The 23,689-nt window shown below is 37.0% G+C and overlaps 1 protein-coding gene across 2 annotated transcripts; it reads right to left on the bottom strand.

Annotated features, from left to right (window-relative positions):
• Nucleotides 1-3,321: 3,321 nt before the first annotated feature.
• Nucleotides 3,322-23,638, bottom strand: Pnn (desmosome associated protein-like protein pinnin). 2 transcript variants are annotated; one of them, XM_071594077.1, is made up of 11 exons: nucleotides 22,976-23,638; nucleotides 22,756-22,818; nucleotides 22,602-22,679; nucleotides 20,455-20,530; nucleotides 20,266-20,363; nucleotides 18,986-19,061; nucleotides 16,354-16,509; nucleotides 13,706-13,844; nucleotides 10,396-10,719; nucleotides 7,949-8,185; nucleotides 3,322-4,576 (listed from the first exon to the last, which is right to left on the bottom strand). In XM_071594077.1, the coding sequence occupies exons 1-11, from the start codon at nucleotides 23,104-23,106 to the stop codon at nucleotides 4,458-4,460; spliced, it is 1,497 nt and encodes a 498-aa protein (XP_071450178.1). In that variant the 5' UTR covers nucleotides 23,107-23,638; the 3' UTR covers nucleotides 3,322-4,457. The 2 variants fall into 2 exon arrangements, with proteins under 2 accessions (XP_071450178.1, XP_071450179.1); XM_071594078.1 differs by lacking the exons at nucleotides 22,602-22,679; nucleotides 22,756-22,818; nucleotides 22,976-23,638 and adding an exon at nucleotides 22,481-22,561.
• Nucleotides 23,639-23,689: the final 51 nt, after the last annotated feature.

Below are 23,689 nucleotides of genomic sequence, written 5' to 3'. Positions count from 1 at the left end.
TTCTTTGCAACTACAATAAAAACAAATTCTAATTATGAAATATTTTCTGTTGGTGTATGCACAAATTGTCTATTTTTTTGAAATTGGTAAGTAATGAGGAAATCCACCCTCGCAGACCACAACCTTGACACGGTAGAAGGGTTTGTGCGTTCTTGATGACCCCTAGAACTCTGCTGGTAGGAACAAAGATGATTGCTCCTGGTAGGGTCACCCATACCAGATAGGTCAAAGGTAGAAGCCAGGCGAAAGGTAGTCCGTACATCATCTGCCCCCAGTGGGTTGGACATCGAGTAATGGTTTCACATTAAAAACACTATTGAGGAAGGCAATGGTAAGCCATGCTGAGAATGCCTTGATTGATATTATAGAGATGATGAGGTGACAATGGGGCTATGCCCAATGAACCTCATGGCCTGCTTGGTGCTGCTAGAGGCCATGTCATCATCTCACAAAATCTTTGCCAACCAATAGAGACAGTAATGACAAAGGGGACCAGTTAGAATAAGGACTTGGAATGTTAGGGCAATGTTAAAGATGGGAAAATTAGAAAATATTAAGAGACACAGAGAAAGGAAACATAGATGTTTTAGGACTATGATGGGTCAAAAGGAAGGATTGCAGGTAATGGCCACCAATGATGAGTGTAACTGAATATGACTGCGGGCATTGTCTAGGTTTGGCATGCGTAAATTTGATGTGTTCAATTGCTAGCATGATGGGATTAGGTTTGAATATGAGATTACATTTACTCTTAGATCACTAGTTGAATTCTGGGATTCATTTTTCTTGAAGCTTTTTGTGATTCATAACCTCCTGCAGCAACTGCAGAAATTATATGTTGTATTCTGGTCAATGTGATAATGTTATCAAAATGGTAACAGTGGAAATTCTAGTCATTCACAAACAATAAAAGGTACAGAGATTTCAAAAAAGAACATTCATTGTGTGAATTCTAGAACTATGTAGTAAAAACAAAGAGAGTTACCATCACAGTAAATGTGCATTAACACTAAAAATGCACCCAAATTGTCTTTCACAATTACATTTTAAACCAATTGAAACTCAGAATGCCCTCTTTGAACATCCCCAATCTATATTGTCACATACAAAGTTTATATAAAAAAATATCAGGTACAATTTTTTTCTGACGTGACTGTACATCGCAGTCCTTTGTTGGTGGGGCTCTAACCTTCAACACGTGCCTAGCGCCCATTGCCTGCGAGAGTTTGTTCAAGCTACATGGTGTTTCTAGTGAACCTCTGTTGGGTGACTCAGTGCAAAATGCAGCAAACGATTGAACAATGGTATGCCATCAAACTTTGTTTTGGACTAGGGTAATGCGTATGGAGACGTTGGGCATGATTCATCAATTGTTCAATCTTGAGAGCAGAGTTGAGTGTCTGCCTCCGAAGATCTACTGCAACACGTTGAAGAAGACCCCAACTTTTTGGACAGTCCCAACTTGGCTTAAGCAGACTATTTCCTATTCCCACAAGTAAAATCTTCTCCGTGAGGACACCACCATGGGACCTTAAGTGGCATCAAAGAAGCTTGCATACATACCTTTTAAGGTCTTCTGGAATCCACCCGCCAAGGAGTCTTTGAGTCATGGAAAAACCACTGGCAAAAGTGTGTCAATGCTCAAGGGATGCAATTTGAAGAATTTTGAGGCATTGCAGCAACATCTCAAATATATCCATTTTTCCTTAACCTTTCCAGATACTTTTTATAAAAATCTAGCAGATTTGTTTTAATTACTTGTATCCACCCAATCAACTGGTAATGCAAAAACTGTTTCGACAATTTGCTTAAATGCCTTGGGAAATCCCAGACTCCATTATAGGTAGTACCGTATTATGCATTTCCAGGTCATAGTATGCATTTTCAGGTCCTTTTGCAATTGGAGATGTAAGTAAAAAGTCTAATTGGTGCATAGTACCAAAGGGAAGTATTATGAAAATAACATGAAATTCTAAATTATTAAACCAAAGCTCTTACAAAGTTCAGTATCTGCATATTTATTAAGTGCACGCATAGCCTGTATTTCACACATTTATATTCAATGTTCTACAAGGGTCTCCCAAAAGGAAGGTCTCTAGTTTTTATATATATAGAAAATAACAATCGTGAAATCATTTTAAAACTTGAAGATTTTTTTATTTATCAACATAATTGCCATTTTGGTTTATGCAGTTTTGAACCCTCTTGGGGGAGTTTTTACATGTCCATACTTACCACCATACTGCCATGTCCTGGTGGAAATATTGGACATCACTGTAGCTTGCAATGGGTGATGAAACCTAGTCATGTTCTACTTCATACCTGACACCAAACAGCAATCACATGAGGGGCAGCATTCCTCTTTGCCCAAACCAAACTAGCTGTCTGCCGGCCAAATCACAGCCACTGTGTTTTGAGATCGAAAGAAGTTACTTTTGGTCAACTTAATGGCTCTTGGGACCACAAATAACACTGATAGGTATTGTAAGAGAAGTAAACAACCCACTAGGATGATTCAGATTTGGAGATGAGGAATGCTGAGCAAGAGCATAAGCCTTCTCCATGACAAATCTCACTCCCACATTGTTCATCAAAATTTTTATATTCTGCAGCGGTTTAAATGGAACATCATCACCCACCCTACGGTCTAGACTAAGTGTCCAGGCTGCCACTTTTTTCATAAGTTGATTCTATCCAATAAGTCTGATCGAATCAGGGATGTGACAGTCCAGTTGTTAAAGCACTGATATACTAACTGGAGGACCTGGGTTCAATTCTGGTGGACACCTCTGATCACCCAAGCGAAGTGATTTTTTGGGTTCCATTTCCTCCTAGGAAACCACAACTGTCATAGAGAAAGGAACTGGCCCCCTACCTTGATCATGCAGTTGGACTGGGCACTGGGTGAATTCAACCCTCTCCCATCAAACCAACCTTCTGCTTTATCATTTTGGTCTTAGTACTAGGATTAATTTCATGATGCAAGGACTTAAGGAAACTATATTAAAATTAGCCAGATGAGAAAAATCTTAGCAATTTAATGCAAATTGTGAGTGAAAGTAAAAGCTGATATCCATACACTTTCACATTTTAAAAGTAAATATGACTACACGATGCCATTTTAAAAACTTGCAAAATGGTAAATAAGTAGTGGCAGTTTTTATGAGAGGAGACCGACAGCTAAGGCTATATGTGCCATTAAGGATGGATGGGAAAGGAAGGACGGAGAGAAACCCAGCTTTGGCATTACCCTACTCTTGTCAAAAGGTGCCAAGGGGTCCGCCGTTCAACATCCTATTCGACAGACGTCAATTCTCATTCACATTGCTCCACAAAGCACCTAAGTAGGGATCGGGATACCACTAAAAAATATTTGTTGTCAGCAGGATTTGGACCCGGGCCCTCTCGGTGGGGAGCCTGTATGTTAGCCACCACACATTGCCTATCCCCATGGTTAAAAAAAAGGGATTAATAATCCTGCATCCCATTCCAAAGATGACATTTTAAGTCTTCAGTCAAATCTATAGTCATTCTTGGGCATTCATTTATTCAAATTCGATAGTTGCATGGACATGTGATAGTTGAAAACAAATTTAACTGTAAATGGGTTACCATTGAAAATTATATGGCCTAAGTTTCCCAGGAAAAATTAAACCGGCAAAAGAAGATACCTCAACATGAATGAGAGTTACAAATTATTTTAATGAGGTAAGAGAAAATAAATTCTGGGTATAGGAAATGAGAATGATTTTTTAATAAAAGGGAATTATTGTAGTAAAAGATGCAACTGTGTGAATTTACATCATTAAAATAAATGAGAGGAACACTAAAAAGTATAAGACAAATACTAGTATAATAATGTACAATGTTAACATAAATGTCTTTTTGAAAGGATGATGTTATTTTGATGTTGCCTCTAAAACACAGTACACTCAATGCCAAAAGTAATTTTAAACATGTAGCTCATTTTAAAAAAAATCAGCATTTTATGATAAGAAGTAACTACTCTTTCTGAAGCTCAATTCCACCAAACTCCTATAATTTCCTTTAACTCAACCATTAAAGTCACGTGCTTGATAATCACTCCACTGAAAGTATGCAAAACTCACCTCATAAAACAATTTGCTATCAATCAGAAGCTGAAAATGAGTATGGTATCCATTTGCAAAAATTTCAGTTCAGGTCCAATGTGTTATTTGCATTACCCGATGTGTATTCATTATAAAGTTACAAATTTCTTCAATTCAACCTCATTAACATGTGCCAATCCATTCCCAAGCTCTCAAATTATGTGAAGGCTTAAGTCAAAGAACTACAGAAGAGTTTTAGCATAGTATCTTTGAACGGCGTACCTCAGCTATTCACAAAGGCAATCCAAAAGTGAGCACATGGGAAATACACACTATTTGTAGTAAAGATGAAAGACACGACTCCTAAAATAGGCTGCGGATCACACATCACTCATATCCTGGCTGTAATTCCTCTTCCGGAGGCTGAACATCTTTCATTTGTTCAACTTTCACTTCATCTTCCTCTTCAACATGGTCTTCTGACATCTTTTCAACCTCTACACCATCTAGAATGACAAAAAAAAGCAATATGAATATATTTGTTCGATAATTGATGGTTTCTGGCGTAACTTTATGGAACCGATTCATCATAAATAAATGAAAGTGGAACTACAAAGTTAGTCCTTTCATTTATTTATATTGGTTCGACTATACGAGGCAAGACTTTGGGTTATTTATGAGAAATATTTTTCAAAACATTCAAATTCATTAAAAAATTACCCAAAAGGTCATAGGTTATCTTGGTCACTAGTTAATAACTTTGAGCTTGTCATGCACAGATCTAGGAAATTACTCTTATTCTAATTGCCAATTGATGTATTTTTCATGAATGATATATCCACTCACCCTTATAAGGTACACATGTGTAATAATATTGAAAATGATACGTAATAACATCGATAGTTGCATGTTGAGGGTGAAAAATGATAGTGCATGGAACATGGCTCAGCAAAGAAATTTAATAAGATACAATAACCTTGATTTTGGCTAAAAATTACATAGAACCAAGTAACCAGAAAAATCAGGCACAGGATGTGGAACCTATAGTCATGTCAACTTATCAATGGCAATGGTAATTCCAGAAATATTAGTCCAGAGAGAAGTGAGAGAGAGTGGTAACAATTTAAAATAAAAGAAAAATGTTCTAAAACTTGAAATGTAATGAAATAATTGACTTTGTAATTCCACACACTTTAAAAAGTGTGTGGAATTACAAAGTCAATTATTTCATTACATTTCAATATGTTATGCAAATTCCACTAAGTTACACCTGAGACAACAAGTTCTAAAACTTCTTTTTACATTATTTCTGTGAAATATTAGTATTCTTCTTTCTCCATTGCTTCTCTTACTCATACAAATGGGAAATACGTTTTTCCTGATGCTATGGAATGAATGCAGAGACAAGCTCTTTTGTGCGAATGCTGGATGACAATGTGAAAAATGCTTCATAAAAACACACTTTAAAATGATGAATTGGGGGAAATGGTATTCCAATGGATAGAGCATTTGGCTACTTCAGTGACCAAGTTCAATTCCTCGGTGACTTCGCAGACCCTCAACATCACCCAATCTCTGTGCTTTCACGGGGGCTATGTCTTAAAGAGGGGAATCCATAGACGGTATAGCGCAAAGACATCAGGTTACTCTTCCCTACCCTGATGCAAGGATTTCACATGATGTCATTATGAAGGGAGCTCTACCCTCGTCAAATGCCACCCTCTATTAAGTACTGCAGTTTGATTGAATGTGCCAACTTCCCTATGATGAAATTGGGAGGGACCTTAATCCCCTTCAAAGTAACCCCAAGGCCCCTTTGCACCTTCACACACCATTTGCCCACCAATCATTCAACCACCAATAGCACTTCTGAAAGGCTTCTTTTGGAATGACGTTCATCTCCACTGCACCATTTGCATTATCTCTACCCCACTCTCATAACCAGATCTCCTGAATTGCATCCTCAATTTTGGAAACTAACAGAAGTCGAAGAAGTAAAAGGAGTCATGTCTAGAGAGTATAGATGCTGGTGAACAACTGTTTTGCCATAAAATCTAGATCGCAATGAGCTGGAGCATTGTCATGATGCAACTGCCAGTTTCTATCAGTCCAAAGGTCTTGTCTTTTGCACCAAACCGCAACATGGAGTCGACGGAAAACTTGCTGTTAGTACTCTCTTTGTCACTGTTTTTCTTCCGGTGTATGTTAGTGATGTACAATTTCAAGGATTTACCTTGCTTCTACTTTGCACCTGTCGCATTTTTTACAGCCGTATGGGCTCCAGATACTTCCATTGTGATAACTGCGCTCTTGTTTCTGGGTCACACCCACCCACCCATGACTCATCTGCAGTTATCACAGTGCCCAGAACCTCAGGTTCAGTGTGTCCAGCAGGTCCTGTGCAACCTCAAGACTGAAATCTTTCTGTTCTGCACATAGCAGCTTGGACACAAATTTTAATAGACTATGCTTAAGATTGCTAAAATTCTACCAGGACATAATACCAAAGATAGCGTTAGTAATTTATTTTTACAGCTGATGTGAAAGTTGCAAGCCAAACATCTCCACAAAGGGAGAGTAGATCATGATAGAAGTTTAATGGTTGTTCACATCACAAAATCATAATTCATTGTACATGCTGGAGAGTGATGGTATGTCCATAGGAAGGATGTATAAAGTCACACCAAAAGAGTGAGGCGGAGATATGAAAGGAGAGTGAATCAATTGACATTTCAGATGAGGGCAGGGTGTATGGCAGGGGATCTAGATCTGCAAAGGAACATAGGAGAGGTTCGAACAGCTCTAAGGGGTCATGAAGGATAAATTGCAGAGAGTACTAAGAGTCTTTTAACAGAATCAATAAGTAAGGCATTTGATTGAATCTTGAACCTAATATAAGCTCTTTGCTCTAAGGTGACTAAGGCCAATGGCACATTGCTAAGTGATATGAAGTGAAGTATATATAATTGAATGAATTATATTAACTGGAACAGACCAAAGGCCATTAATGGAATTTTTAAATTTGCACATGATATTTCACAATGCTATGCAAACATCAACTGAGGAGGGAGCTTATTATATGTATAGGGGATAGGATAACAACTGTAGGGTTATAGATGGCAAAAATTCTACTTGCCACCCTCAGCATCTAGGGAATAATTAATTCTACTCAATTGTATGCACTTTCACTAACCCTATTTGTTTTGCTGTCAAAACCCTTTCTTTCCGCATGACAAGATTAGAATGCCATTAAATAATGTAGGGCTCTTTACAGTATTGCTTGCTCTGCTAAGTCTGTTTTTAAGATTCCCCTTCCATCCCTCTACCCCAACGGTAGGGAGACCCTCCCGCTACCTGAAGCATTGCGTCACATTCCGTAACCATGTCCTTGGGAAGGAGACCTTTGCATGCTGCATGTCCATGTGGTAGTGGAATTTCGCCTTCTTACTTTTCAAATTCCAGCTTCCACATTATTGGATAAATTTCTTACTGTATCAAAATGAAATACACTATGTTATCCCACAGAAGAGCTTTATTGTACGACCCGGGTTTCGTCGAAGATCGACATCATCAGGTTCTTACTGTATCCTAAGGTGCAATTATTTGTTACATGATAGCATACGTATTTGCATGCACGTAGCATGAAAATATTTTTGCATGAATGTACACGCCATTGTGGATGTAGGTTTGCATGCACATATGTGTTGATTTTGCAAGTGAGTTTGTTCCCTTTTGCAGATGGTGACCAAACACCCCCCGCCACACGCTCTTGTGGTGGCTTCCAGGGTATTTGGTAGATGTAGATGTGTAACCATGAAGTCCTTCAAGACATCTGCATATTTATTTCTTTGCACCTGATCACATGATAAATCACCTACCCTGAGGCTCCTCCTTCACTTCCATTGGTATGACATCGTCAGCCTCTGGTGTCACGTTCAGACTCTTCCCGGCAGTTGACAATTCTTCTGGCAGAGAAACTTGTTCTGGTAGATCTAAGGTGCTTTCCCGAGGCTCTACCTCTTCCTCCACTTCTTGTGCTGGCTGCTTTTGAATGGGCAGTTCAAAGTTCGCCGAAGTCACATCACCAGCTCCTGGCCTGATGACAGTTGATGCAACTATACCAAGTAGAAGGAAAACATGTTTTCATCAAAACTGTCATCAACTACAGGTTTTAACTGATGAACTGTGCACAATCTGTGAAAAACTCAGTCACTCACACTGGACATGAAATCCCTATTATACCGCAGAGGAAGGATAAATACAACCATACAGTAAAGTAATACTGAACTAATGCCATACCATGCTACAATTCATTTTGGTCAACACTTTAAGTCGCAAGGCCGATCTACTAATCTTGGTCATGACCCTGCCCTCATCCCTCAAATACTTGATGTTGGAACTGATTTGACTCCATTTGCAGAAATAATTGGTATAAAATTGCAGACCTGGCAGAATAAAAGTCTTAGGCCAAAGAAATTACAGCAGCAAGCTTAGACATAGAAAGAGAATATGACACAGATGAGGGTAGCTTAGGTCCAGGTATACTAGAAGGTGAGATAGAATGGGTGTCAAGGGAATCAAATAAGGCATTAGGGGAGATAATACTCCCATGGAAATAACTAAGGGTTTAGGAAAACGTGGAATGAATAGTTTTCATGAACTAATTTTTTACATTCCAGAGGGAGGAATTTGGTTGGCAAATGTTGCCAGATCAATGATACACAATTCCAAATCCAAAAATAGAAAAGGCAGTGAGGACTATAGAAGACATAGTTCTTCCCATACTTCTTCAATCATTTCCTCCACACATACATTGAACAGCACCGGTGATAATGGGCAATCCTGCCTTACACCTCCTCCTAACACTGCCCATCTGGACTCCCCACTCACACCTGAGCAGCCTGAGACACGTAAAGGTTGTGGATTAGCCTCCTATCCCTCTGATCTACTCCTAATTCCTGCAACATATTCATTAGCTTTGCCCAATTCCCTCTACAAAATGCCTTTATGGAATCCTACGAAACAGGCAAGCACATCTTGACTGTATTCTATAATCCCCAGGATTACTAATCTCATAACTGCAATAGCATCATGCAGGTATCTCTCCTTCTTCAACCCTAACTGATTAACCCCTACGTAATTATTTGCCCTGCTTCCTACCTCTTGTTGATGATCCTGAGAACCACTTTAGCTGCATGAAAAATCAAACTTATAGTCCTGTAGTCCACACATGATACAGCCTTTACCTTTTTTTGGAATATGCGCTAACACTGATCTAACTAAGTCTTCCACCTAAATTCCTCTCCAAAAATGCCACTAATTGGTCCATAAAGACTCTTCCTCCCATATTTTCCTATACCTTCAAGTAGTTCTGCAGGAATGTTGTCCACCCTCACGGTCTTCTCTGACTTCATTTTCCTTAATGCCCTTTCTATCTCGTCATCGAGTATGCCTGCTCTTTCAATATATCTACGCTTGCTGGCCTAAGTTCTTTACCAGACATCTCTACTAATTATTCCCTCCATCTCTCTTCAATCTTTCCTGTGTCAACTAATTTTAACCTGATTTATCTCTAACTGTTAGCATAGGTTTTCCTTTTTACTTCCCAATAGTGTTTTAACCTCCTTGCATAGCGCACCTATTCCCCCTTCCTCTGAACACTTGTCATATCATCAAACTGCATTTTCCACCATGCTTCTTTTGCTCTATTAATATTACCAACCCTAATTTACTACTTAATTCTTTGTAGTTCCTTCTACCTTATTTTGTATTTAATTTCTTCCATTTCCTTCTCTCATCTATCTTTATAATCATCTAATCCATAATCCATGGTTTCCTTGCCCTTTTCCTATAGTTTCTTTTGCGGCTTTCGATATCCTTTTTTTTATATAATTCCATTTTTCCTTGATAGTAATCAGCTCCATACCCTCATTCATGATTTTCTCTACAGCTAATATGATACTCTTTCCCTTCCAATCCTTGTGTCCATTGCAATCTTCCATCCATGCAGATCCCTACCTTATTCGGTAAGTTACCTCTAATAATAATCCATATCACTGTAAAGCATAAATTTAACAAAAATTCACAAGTTATAATTATAATTAATGCCCTGGAATTAAATTAGCAGCACTGTATAATTATGAGTAAAACTAGGGTCAGCTTATACATCAGCACACATTGTAATTTAAAAAGTTATGAAAGGTATGGCAGACAGGCATTTCATGGCAGGCCCGATTGCAAGGACATCATTTGCGATTTGAATAGGTCAATGACAAAAGGGCTTATTTCATTGATTAGGGGATCACTGCATCACTGGGCAACTGACCGGATGGGATGGTGCCAAGGATGTCGTCATCGTCTTCATCCATGCCCTCAAAGTCTTGATCCATGGAGTGATCCCAGTCATCCTCCTCCTCCACTTCACCCTCTTCCTTTGCCTCCATCGCCTGCAGCCTCGCTCCCATCGAGGGCCTCATCCTTCTGCGACCTCGGCGCAGCATACCTCCCCGTGTTCCTATCCCCCCGGGCATGCCACCCCACCCTCTTTGGCCATCCTCACCGGCATCGACTAGTCCTTGCCTCCACTGCGCCCGCTTTTCTATGGCCCCAAGTTCAGCATGCACATCCTCACGCTTCTTCTCTATCATGCCTGTCAAGGAAAGGAAGGAGACAGAGTGCAGTCCTCACTGGGAAATTTGATTGGCACACACCAAAAGATGATGAGTAAAAATCCTAATTAGGTCCAGTCATTCAACGAGATGACAAAACAAAGGTTAGATAATGGTAATAATAGAAATAATTAGGGAATAATTTAAGAAGAGGAGACAAACCAAGAAAGTAATGGGTGGCTGTGGTTTAAGAAAATCTCAAGATGAAAACTGTAAGGAGCCTCAGAAACAGAAGTACATTGAAACCTGTAAATGGAAGCCAGAGACAGGTCAAACAAATAATGACTGTTTAATGAGATGAATTATAATTGAGGCTGTTTAGCAGTGTGATCACCTTTTAAAATAATATGCTTTTCAATGGATACATTAATAAATATAATTTTCAAAACATATGCTAAACTCAACAAAGTATTGATGCATGAGGTCCTTAAGGAAATGGATGATAATCCGAGCAGCTTAAATACTTCATGTCAATAAATAGTTAAATTTTTTGTGGAGAACATGCACGCATGAAACGAATGCGCATAAACAAACCTTTGCTTAACCTCTAACAATACACATTCACTTAAACATTGTTCACATATATACGTCCATTTTACATATTTAACCTTGTCTCTCTAAGTTCTATAAATGTTTGGATCAAAGCAGAGAGCTTCTTTGTCATCCTAACTTCAGGGTGGCATGCCCCCACCTTTTCCCACTCCTTGTTCAAAATTGTTTTGAAACAGAGGAATTGATACTGTGAAGGTATGAGGGTCCCCTTAAGCATGGAGCAATATATTCTCTACACGTTTATAAATAACCAGATATTGATTGCTCAGAGCTGAAAGGATATTAAGTTTACAATAAAGTTATTAAATGCATTCAAAGGAGGACTGAACATAAAGAAAAGCGAATACATGGGAGAAGGAAAAGCTATTGATCTGCCTCAGGGAACAACCAAGGCAGTGGAAGTATTAAGGTTCCATTACTTAAAAACCTAAAAGGTAGACATTGTACAATACTATGTACTTCATGTTTGATTAACATATTACAATAGCAAACAGGGTTTTATAGGGAAGGATTATATTTGAGGCCATGATGTAGAATAGAATGCTGCAAACAATAGTAGAGAGCATACTGACTTATGGGGCAGAGAGTTGAGGCTTTGAGTGAACATCTTAAAAGTAATATTCAAGCTGTGAAAATAGATGGGATAAGGGAAGGAGTCGGGACATTTTAGTTAGAAAGGAAAAATTAAATTAGACAAGTGCTGCATATAAAAGAATTAGTCGCAAAGAAATGCAGAGGCTCAATTAGCATAGCCATTACATTCATACTTGCACATCAATTGTTTCCCTTGCATTCATTAACAAGGGAATCCTATTTCATTCTGCTTTAAGGTGAGAGCAAATATATTATTTTTTATATGCAACAAATAAGTCATTAACTATCCACACCGCAATATTTGAATTGCTAAATCACACGAAGAATTTGAATCCATACACCAGTGATCCTTTATCAACATTTATCTTCAGCAAATCATTTGTTTTCCTGACTGCGTGATTGGTTAGGCTTTCTGAGGAAAATACAATCTGCTATTCACTTGATGAGATAGTACTTGTACTCTTGTAAAATTATAATCCCACTGTCATACAACAGACGGGAAAAATGTGTACTTTCCACAACTAAAAAAGAAAAGAATTAATAACAGAAAATGAAAAAGGAGTCTCTCTCTATATATACATATCCACTTTAAACCACAACCATATTTTCTGTGCACTTCAGTTAACCGCATATTTTGATTGCTTCCGATCCATCATGCATCCATTAGCACACCAACAACATCGAGAGTTTACTGTATTTATACTTTATAACCATTATGTATTTATGAATATCACATTTTTTGAATAGCCATCAATATTTTATAAAAACTTGGACTTGGAAAGAGAAGGTAATATGCAAATAATTCAAAAAATTTACCAAATGAAATTTCACTTGGAATGAAAACCAAGTGACTATTTCAACTTCTCTACAGGAGTTTACCATAGCTGTGATTTCAGGGAAACCTCATTCATATAAGGCTGGGGGCTTCAGAAAGGAAATAATACGAGGGTCATCCGGAAAGTAGTACCCGTTCGTGCCGCATGAAGTGCTGACGACGCGAGTAGCCGCTGGACGAGGTCAGATAGCTTCAGTGGCTTGTCTGCCTTCTCTGAGCCAAGTTGCGTGATGCTAGCATTGCCTGTGTTGTTTCTGTGATTGTTTACAATGTTTAAAAAAATTGAGAACGCCGCCAGTTGTGAAGTGAGGGCAGTGATTAAATTCCTCAATGCAAGAAACGTTCGCCCATGTGATATTCATCGCCAATTAAAGGAGGTGTATGGAGACAATGTAATGGACGAGTCGTCTGTTCGGCGGTGGTGTCGCAACTTCAACATGGGGAGGGGGAACACACACGACGATGAGCGTTCGGGGAGACCGTCTGTCATTACAGACCAACTGGTGAGCTCAGTTGACGAATTCGTGAGGAACGATCGGCGCGTCACAATTGATGACATCTGTGAGCATTTTCCCAATGTTTCTCGAACAATTGTTCATGAAATTGTTAAACACCATCTGCATTATGCAAAAATTTGTGCAAGATGGGTCCCTCGCGTATCTCAATGAGCTGGCGGCGAAGGACTATGCAGCAGGAATACAGAAACTTGTCACACGTTATGACAAATGCCTTAATTTGCTTGGAGATTATGTTGAGAAGTAGTTTAAAGTATCCTCTTTCAAATAAAATTTTTTATGTTTGTTAATATTTACTTTTGTGTCTTTATTTCACGAACGGGTACTACTTTCCGGATGACCCTCGTATATATACAATATTAAAACTTGCCCTAATGTTTTTGAGTATTTTTTCAAGCTTCACAGAATTACCTACATTCCTACATGCAATGTAGGTAAACAGAGTTGATATCGATTTGCAATCAGACTTACGAGCAACTGCCTTCTGACTTGCAAGTAATCTCTCTTCCGAACGAGCGCATGGAATCTTGGGCAAGTAGAAAATGTGAGGCTTTGTCCTTGTTTGGATGAAGTTCAGGAGGTACCTGTGCTTGGCTTCCCATTCATCTTGCTAGAAAGATATGACACAGAGCAATAATTGGAATAAGAATCACCACCTAATGAAAGTGAACTTAATCCTGAAAATTAGCTGAATTCAAATACATGAAGCATAATTCATCAATTAGGTCTATAATCAAGGCTTTATGAATCATCTGCCAAACCGGCCATGATTACATAGAACTAGATACTGATGATCTAATAGCAAAACATCAATTTTTAATGTCATCATTCAACATGGTATTGTTAACATTAGTTAACAAAGACTTATGAAAAAACCAAAAATGACAGCTGAATTTGCAATCCATTATTAAGGTTCCATGCTACTTTATATGCAGGAATCGCCATCGCATAGGTTGGCTTGTTGGACAACAGTTTCGCCTCCAGTCCTAGAGGCATCTTCAGGTCAAAGTGATCTGTGTTGCAACTTGGCTGCGACATATATGGGCAACACTGACTGACTCGGAGTGCTCTGATTGGCTGTTTCATGGTGGTAAGTGGGAGATATCCTTTTCCACATCAAAGTCAGGGTGTAGCCATCTTCACAGTTCAAACTTTTAGGATTTTGTCATTATTTTTACCACTTCTCTTGAGTCTGTTGAAATAGCATTTTCCTCAAGCCACCACTTCTGTTTGGTCAAACTCAATTGTGTGTCCTGGTTCTGTCCACACATCTTCGGCAATCGCCAAGAATCAGAACTGTTTCCTTTCTGTGGCCCTTTGGTACTCCTTAATTCTGCATCTAATGGATCTGCGTCAACATGTTCCTGTTTAACCAATAAAGGATTCTTCACATGTAAACTTGATCTCATATACTTCGTACATGAGATCAGGGATCAGGTCCTTGGGTTTAGGGATGATGTCACTGATTTTTCTTGTTGTGAAGAACCTAATTACTATATTATGCTTCTGTAGGAGCTTACTTTTCTTTTCAGGCGTTCCAGCAATGTACGGAATGGTAGCATATGCAGTCAGTTTTTCCTTTCCAGGCTTCTCCTCACTCTGTTTCCTTGTCGGAATCCTGTCATTCATCAGCTCCATTTCTTTCTTGTAGGTTCTTTTTTTGACCATTTGTTCCTGGTATTCATTTTTCTTCAGCGCTGAGATCAGGTGTCATTTCTCCGAGAAAAATCAGCGCCATCATCCCTGAGCCATTTCCCTGCCCTCATGTACGAAGGAGTGTATTAGATAAAATGCACACGTGAAGAATCCTACACCGGTCAAACAGGAACGTCCATTAGATGCAGAATTAAGGAGCACCTAAGGGCAACAGAAAAGAAACATTTCTGACCATCGGCAATCGCTGAATGTGCATTGGCACAGGGCACACAATTGAACTTGACCAAACGAAAATACTGACTAGGAAAAAATGCAATTTCCAGAGACTCGAGGGAGAAGTGGTTGAAATAATGAATAATCATAATAATTTCAGCATAATATGGCGGCCGAAATGTTAGGAAGATCACTTCGACCTAATTCCCAGAAGCAACATGAAACCTTCATCAGAAAGACATCGTGGAAGCCTTAACATTAAATAGTACATGGTGCATGGATAAATTCAAATAAGTGCCTTAACTTACTTAATCAAGACTGCCAATTTTTTTGAGATGTCAAAATAAAGAAAAACATCACATTTAATAAAAATTACAGAATAAAATTTACAATGACTTTTACTTATTTAAATAAAACAAAACTAACTGAATTAAAAAGGAATACATATAAACCAGAAATTTGAGTGATAATAAGTAACTATCCAGGTGGCAGCTAGTGTTATTTTTTCTCCTAGGGTAGCATGAGCTTAATTCTTCAAGTTATGAGAGAGATAAATTCAAATAAGTGCCTTAACTTACTTAATCAAGACTGCCAATTTTTTTGAGATGTCAAAATAAAGAAAAATATCACATTTAATAAAAATTACAGAATAAAATTTACAATGACTTTTACTTATTTAAATAAAACAAAACTAACTGAATTAAAAAGGAATACATATATACCAGAAATTTGAGTGATAATAAGTAACTAACCAGGTGGCAGCTAGTGTTATTTTTTCTCCTAGGGTAGCATGAGCTTAATTCTTCAAGTTATGTAAAAATGTGTCCATAGAGAAAAAGATTCATAATGTGGCCAATATAATTCTAAAATAAAAAATCAACTATACAAACGGAAATTATATTAATTCAAGAAACTGTGGGAGAAGCTACGACAGTAACTTTTGATGGAATCATCTGCTAAATGTGCATTGCAATGCAAATATTTCTGAGTGAAAATATCATTCGCTTTAACCAGTATTTTTATGACACATTTAAGATGTGCTAATTTTCATTTTTACACTTAAAAATGTTTCATTGCAATAGAAATTATATTAGTTCATCTCTACAATACCATAATTTGTTTATTTTTCCATTATTCACCTGCATTACTATTCCACTTAAGCACACAGAGTTTACGTGGTAATTGCAACTCATGGATAGACCCTTCAAACCATTTTGGCACCAGTGCTCTATGACAGAGAGTAAACCAACCTCCTTAATTCGCAAAATTTTCAATTCAATTTTCCTGATTTCAGCCTGCTTGCGTTTCCTGTCCAAAAAGAGCTCCTGCCGCTCCCTCCTCAGCTCCTCCCTCTCCCTCCTTGCTGCCTCCTCCAATTTCTTCTCCACTTTTGCCCTCTTCTCTTCCTACAAGAGAGAATTGGCTGATTACAAATGAAAGCACGCACAAACTCATTGTACATAATTAACAAGAAAGGGGGTGTTTGATGATATATTTACCGCACTATGCACTCATTTACTATTTGTACACTTAATGAACTAGTGAACTCTAGGGGCAATTAGAATCATTAAAAAAATATGGCAATAACTGCCAAACATACGACACGTTTCAAGTTACAGTGGAAGATGGGTTTTGCAAACATTTCAACTATCAAACACTGTGAGCCATGTACATGGAGATACGTACATTTCTCAACATTTTAATATAAGTGCCTGATAAAATTAGGATTATTTTGGACACTGCATACATTGAAACATGCTCAAGATCAAAAATATTTCCCAGAAGAATGTAATTGGATGGATTGGAAGAAAACAAGTATGTTATTGAGATCAGGTTTCCAAAGCAAGGTAATTTCTGATTAACATGATTTACATTAGATTAATGTTGAAAATTTCCTTGATGCTGTTATGACAAGCAACCACAACATGGTTTTTAAGTGTTGGTGGCAGTCTGCATCCTCAAACACCGATATGTGATTTGAGGGCTACTTTACAAATACTCCAATAGCCCCCTTTATTGTATTAGCATAGACAGTCTAACATTTTAATTGATCAATAAGCTTGTTCTCTTCAAAATATTTATTTTATAAATTAGAATCATATTGTAATCTATACTTAAAACCATACAAAGACTGCCTTAACCAGTAGAATATCTATAATTATAGGTAGGACATACAATTAGTCCTTAGAAAAACCAAGAGATAGCACTCATAGTATCAAAAAAGATTTCTTTTAGTAAGCCTCATCTCTCAGTTAACTTCTGTCAATGTTTCAGCTATACCCATCATGTGGTTTCATTTTCATTGAAGCAAATAGACTTTTGCTTGTTTAGAAAAATGAAAAAAAGATGAGTTTTATGAGGTGATTAAAAACTTCTATTTCAAAGTTTTAACAACAAAAGATTTCAAAGTCAACTTGGATTAAGTTCATGGCACATCTGCTCCTGTGTTCAAAACTGTTCACAATTGGGTTTAATGAGTTCAAATGTGTACGTACACTCATAAATGAATATTACTTGGGACTTCTAGCGGAAGTCACTTAATTTGAAATCATTGAACAAACACACGACATGGTTCTGAGTGATCGACCAATCAAAGCTTACGTAACAGCAAAGGTCGCAGGTTTATCACAAGGCACAGTGTTTTCAATTTTGCACGATAAAATGGGCATTAATAAAATCTTGGCAAGATGGGTGCCTCATTTGCTCTCAAGGGAGAATAAACTTAATTGTGTGGTTGCCTTGGAGGCGGTTTTGGCACTTTTCTGACCTAACTCTATCAAGTTTATGCATTAACACATAACTGTGGACAAAACAGTTGGTTTTTCAAGGTGATCTGACTCCAAAGAAGGTGAAGACCATGAAATCAGCTTAGTATATTATTCTCTTTCCGCATTTCTTTCAATATATGTTTACAGATGATGACTAACCCTTTTAGATGCCTAAGTTACTGGTAGTAACGCTGATGAATTTTCCATTAACTGCCAGTGCATGATGATGGATGGATATAAATGTAAATAAAAATCTGAATAATTCTAATAATAGTAATGTTTACAATTTATTTTCTTTGTACCATCATAAAATTTTTTAAAATCTTTTTCTCATAATGATTCAATTTTTTAATTTATACACTTATTTGTATACTGTTACATCAAAAATGTTATATTTTTTCTTTCATTTTATATGGTTATTTTCATTTCATTAACCATTGCTCTTCTTCAAAGCCCAATGCAGTTAGTATGATAAGGAAGCTTCTACTGATGGACATTTTCATAACTGCTAGGTACGGCGAAGGAAATGTTTTCCTCGTCTTAGTGAATGTCATTGCTCTCATGCTGGAAACGTCTTTGAGATATTCCCACATCTGGGGGCATTCCACCTATTACAGATGTGACATAGTGGAGGACCTTGACCTTACAATGAGGTGAGCTTTAATGTTCTCAACACATATGACATCAAAAGGGAAAACTTCTTTTGCAGAGACATTTGCCACCAAATATTTTTGTGGAATACTACATAAATTAATAGTTCAAACAACAGCCTTTAACGTTTAATGCGGTGATTTGTGAGGATAACTAATCCTGCACTATGGATTAACTGACTTAAGCAACGGACGTACCCTACTGAGAAATACAACTAACAGCTGTCGATTACAGGAGATGTGACAGGACAGAATTAATTATTTATTAAAGGAGGCTGCTAAAATTTACATAAATTGTGAATATAACTTTATCCCACCAGATATATAAATACTATAATTTAAAGTAACAATGCATTTATTAATATTCAAGAAAAAAGTAATGAAAACCAACCAGTCTTCGGATAAGAATCATGTACAGAAAAAAATTGTGCATCTATGAACAAACATTTAAAGCTAGCTCTTACTTTGTCTCTCATACGTGTCTCCTCTTGCTGAAATTTTTGCAGTGTGCCAAGAAGTGCACCAAACATTCTGCGATTTCTGTAGAAAAATAACCATGGATGACAACACCATATATATATATATATTTTTAGCCTGGGGCATTATTATATTTCCATTTCAAAATAAGAAAATTCAATGATAGATTATTCATAGATTAAAAGTACCTTGGAAAATGTAACAGTTTTTTAATGTACCTAAAAAAACAGCAAGTACCTCAAAAATAAACCAATAGAATGAGATGAAATTTACTAACTATTAATGTAATATGCATGATTATTAAAGCATACAATATTATAAATCAATCTCCCATCAAGCACACAGACTACTTTTTTGATAAGTACTGTGGTTGGTAACCCACAAGTGATTGACAAACGGGGGCAGTGAAACAGAATTAAACTCCCGGAGAGGTGGATGGCGGATCGGGTATGCATATTTTCAAGTTTGGATATTTACATATATTGTATTCCTTCAAAAAAACATTTGAAATACCTCTGGATGGCAAGGCTAATATTGAAGTTGAAAAAAAGGCCAATATCCTTGTCTACTGACCTCACACTTCAGACGTGTCACCAACAATAAGCAGTGCTTGATCATTTATTGGTTCCTGATTTAAACATTGTTTGTTTCATCCAAGAAAAATGACCATCATCAGAGGCAATAAATATTAATAACATCATTTTGCTCACGTGCCCATGAGTTTGAATTCCTACAGAAGGAAAATTCCTCAATCAATTTCATGGTAATTTACTTTATCATTTTCCTTGTTTCCACTCCTATTTAACAATTACAAAAAGAAGTTCTAAGAGCAAGGATTTTTTTCAGTCTGTTTTATTGTATGGTAAATGGAATAATTTCCTGTTTTTCACCTCTGTAAGCCATAATGCAACTTTAAGATTATGCATAATATCAATAATTCATTCAAACTCAGCCAGAATCCCAATCTATCTCGATAGAAGAGTCAAATATAAAGCAAGAGAACTTCAAAACATTATCCTATTTACAAAATTGTCCTTGTCAAAAAAATGAAACAACTTTCTCTTGTTTCAGGGAGATCAGAAGATAATATATTTTTTTAAGAATGAATTAATGGTGCATCACCAGTTCGTCTAATTCCACCCTTCCAAATATTAAACAATACAAAAGATATCAGAGGCAACATCTTTACTCCTGAAAATAAATTTAATTCTCATTGCTATCCATAACCTCTAGTTAATGCTGTTTTGATAAATCTGTAGCCACTAACCTTGCCTTGCTTTGACTATCGGCACTTTGCGCAGCAAGCACTTCCTGGCGTGACTTGGTGTCTCTAGGGGTTGCAATTACTCGAGACGGTACAGCTGGCTGAAGGGTTAAATGGAAGCACACACATCATGAGAAAATTATGCAAAGAGGAACATGCCATTATTGAAACAGTAAAAATTTAGTATCTTACTCTTGCAGTAAGGTCCTCTTCATCTCCACTGTCCTGGTCTACCGCCATACGCCCTGATTCATCGGGAAAACTTTGCCTTGAAAGGACAGAGGGAAACAGATAATTGAAATCAAACAGCTACCTTCACTTGCAGACAACTTACTTATCCCCCTTTCATGCTCCTGATGAATTATGAAAGCTTGTAAATTTTCCAATATGCATCCTGAAAACCTGTGCTGAATAAAAAGTTGTGTAATATAAACAGTAATTAGTCACTATAATTTCTAAAATATTATAGGGAGGATGAAGTAAAGAAGACAAGAATTAGAAAATAGACCCATAAAATGTGAAAAAAGAATTAGCTCCACGAGTGGATCTGAATCCATGACTACTCATTTTTACCAGAATTAAACTTGGGCAGTATCACATTCCCTACTAGCACTAAGCAATGACGACGTCAAACTGAACACAGAGTTTGACATACTTTTCAAAAACTGCAAATAAAGGTCAAGGAATTGTCAATTATCAAAAGGAGTGTAACAAGAAAATATAAAAAAAGTTGAGTTTCTTCAAGCCCAAAGAGAAGTGAAAAGACAAAATTTAAAATTGATTTTCACAATCTTGTCTCTTTAATTTAAGTACAATTGCCTTTAGATAGACCCACAGTTGGCAAGAAATACCATGATATCATATTGTAAGAATGCATTTTATAATTCATTTGCTAGTCAGTTCTTAGCACAAAAATGAATTAATTTAATTATTACTTATGTGTACCATTTAATTCAAAGTGAATTCTGTTCCAGTTACATGTAAATGATTCTCGCATACACAGAATATCAATAACTTAGTATACAAATACAATTCTTTTGCAAAACCATTTTACAAATGCCTGTATTTCCACTCACTTGAATTATTACTTCTTAATTTATACTCATATTTTTCTTGGTTATCCTTTCATATATTGCAAAAGCTATTGATTGGACCAACAGTGTTGGTACACGGGGAAAGTGAAATTTTGGCCATTGTTATAGTGTAGATACCAAATTTTAGATTCATTGTTTTAATAACAGGTAGCAAGTAAAACAAAGGAATCCTGTTCCAACTCAAGCTGAGTATGGTGGAGGAAACATCAAGCTTCAAGGAACCTGTAGTCTGCTAAATTCACCAGTGTTACAATTATCATTAGAACAATGCTATTCAAAAGATTTTATTTTGCAATACATTTTTTGAAAGTGCATTGTATTTCATGTATGCCTCTCGGAGATGACAGCTGCCTTTTATCATATTTCCCCAGGTTATGTTTACAAATGCAAGCTTTTATATTTATATGAAGTATACTGCTTCATTAAAATTAATTGCTACAATAAATTGGTTATTACAAAGTGGAATTCCAGAAAGTTTCTCATGCAGCATTCCAAATTTGAACAAATGGCAATGAGTACACTCGGTGGTTTCCAATTGCACCCAGTGAACCATCTGTGGTTTTAATGATGTTTTGGACAATTGACACAAATGTTTATCCTGAACTCAAGAAAGTAGCCGATTTGCTTTGCGAATGGTTTCCCTCCATAATTACCTTTGTTTGGAAAACTCTTTTTTGGAGAAGTATGAGCGGTATTATAGCGGTGATTGACTCCCTGGACTTGAATATAATATTATTTTGCTTATAATCTAGAGCACGTCTGTGTATATCCTATTACGCGCCCGCCCAGATGTTTGCTCCCCGTCATTTCAGATATCCATTGTTATTTTAATGTTAATGCAGTTAATAAGTGCGACAAAACACAAAGAAACCCCACTAAATGTCTTGAGTCATCAATAATCGGGGACTGAGCGCGTGAGTACAAAGCCACAATACATTTCATTTATGTGTGTGTGAAGAAACTAAAACACTACATAAAAGAAAGAAATATGAAAAGCGTACAACTGTGTACGAAAATTTTCTATGAATATAAACTCCTCTAATTGAAGTCATTGAAACAATTCACAAAGTTCAAAATGACCAATGAAAATGCTCACACTCAAAACCATATTAGACGCCACTTACTTGCATTGCCTCCTAAGGAAATATCCCACATGGTTCGTCACATCATGGATAGTTCCTTAGCTTCAGAATAAATTGATATCAACAATAAATGGGGAGAATATCAACAGCAATTTTTAATCACCTATTGTAAAATCCTTCCCTAGGTCTTCTAGGAGTAGGTTGTTCCCCATTGCCATGCTCTTCGCCGGCCGCCCAGCGCCTAGTGAAAAAAGTCGAGGTAAGTTATTCGATCTTTTGACTTACAATGAGTTGAATCATCAGCAATCATTACTTACCGAACCGGGGGTCGGCCTCTGAACTCCTCCGGTTGACCCGGTCCAACTCGGGGAACCGGTGGCCTAAGGCAGTATTATTAAATTCAATTAGTTAAAATAATTTTATACATATGCAGAGTTCATAGGAATTCTTTATACAACTAAGTAATTTCCAAGGCATTCCCATGTCTAAATAAAATATGAAGATTGAGAACAAGACAGATATCTAAACAATACTTACCTTGCAGGTCCTTCATTAGGATCTCTGCCAATTAAACGTTTTATATTTTCGTCTACGCCTTTTAAAGTGTCCTTTGCTCGCTCCAATTCTTCTAGAAGAATTTCGAACGATTTTAGGATTTCCGTTGCCATGTTGTGAAGGCAATATACTTTAACACATGGTATTTGCAATGTTTACGACGCCCACGAGATCATTTACGCTACTGGGACAATACACGAGAACCATCCAAGTGAGCCGTGTATCATCAAATTAATGGCACTACATTTACACTAAGTTTAGAAAATTTAGTTTAACATTGTTCCAAACGCTATGTATGTATTAATTCATTCTGTAAACGCAAAACTTATATTGAAACACAAGCATTACTTAAGACACCACTCACACGCACGAAGCGACATCTAGTAATGGCTCTCTTAGCTCAAAATTTCGTAAACATTATGAATGGCTGTCATAATTGTAATTCAAACACAACGATCACATGAATTTCATGTATATTTTGGCAACAAATAAATATGGTTTTACGATCTATTTTTATATTTCCTCCATCAGCTAGCAATTACTACTACTAGTGCTCCTTATCTTTGCAATATTATTATAAAAATTTGATTTATTCCCTCTACTATGTAGCATAGAGGCAGATATTATTATTTCTTTCCCATTTTTGGAGAGGGAAAACTTGCGAATCTCATTGTATAGTAAAACTATTGATCAAAT

Source organism: Hetaerina americana, unplaced genomic scaffold, assembly GCF_022747635.1.
Source record: "Hetaerina americana unplaced genomic scaffold, ioHetAmer1.1.p SCAF_6, whole genome shotgun sequence".
NCBI lineage: Eukaryota > Metazoa > Arthropoda > Insecta > Odonata > Calopterygidae > Hetaerina > Hetaerina americana.
Note: the sequence above shows the minus strand (reverse complement) of the source record. Positions and strands in the feature narration are given on the sequence as shown.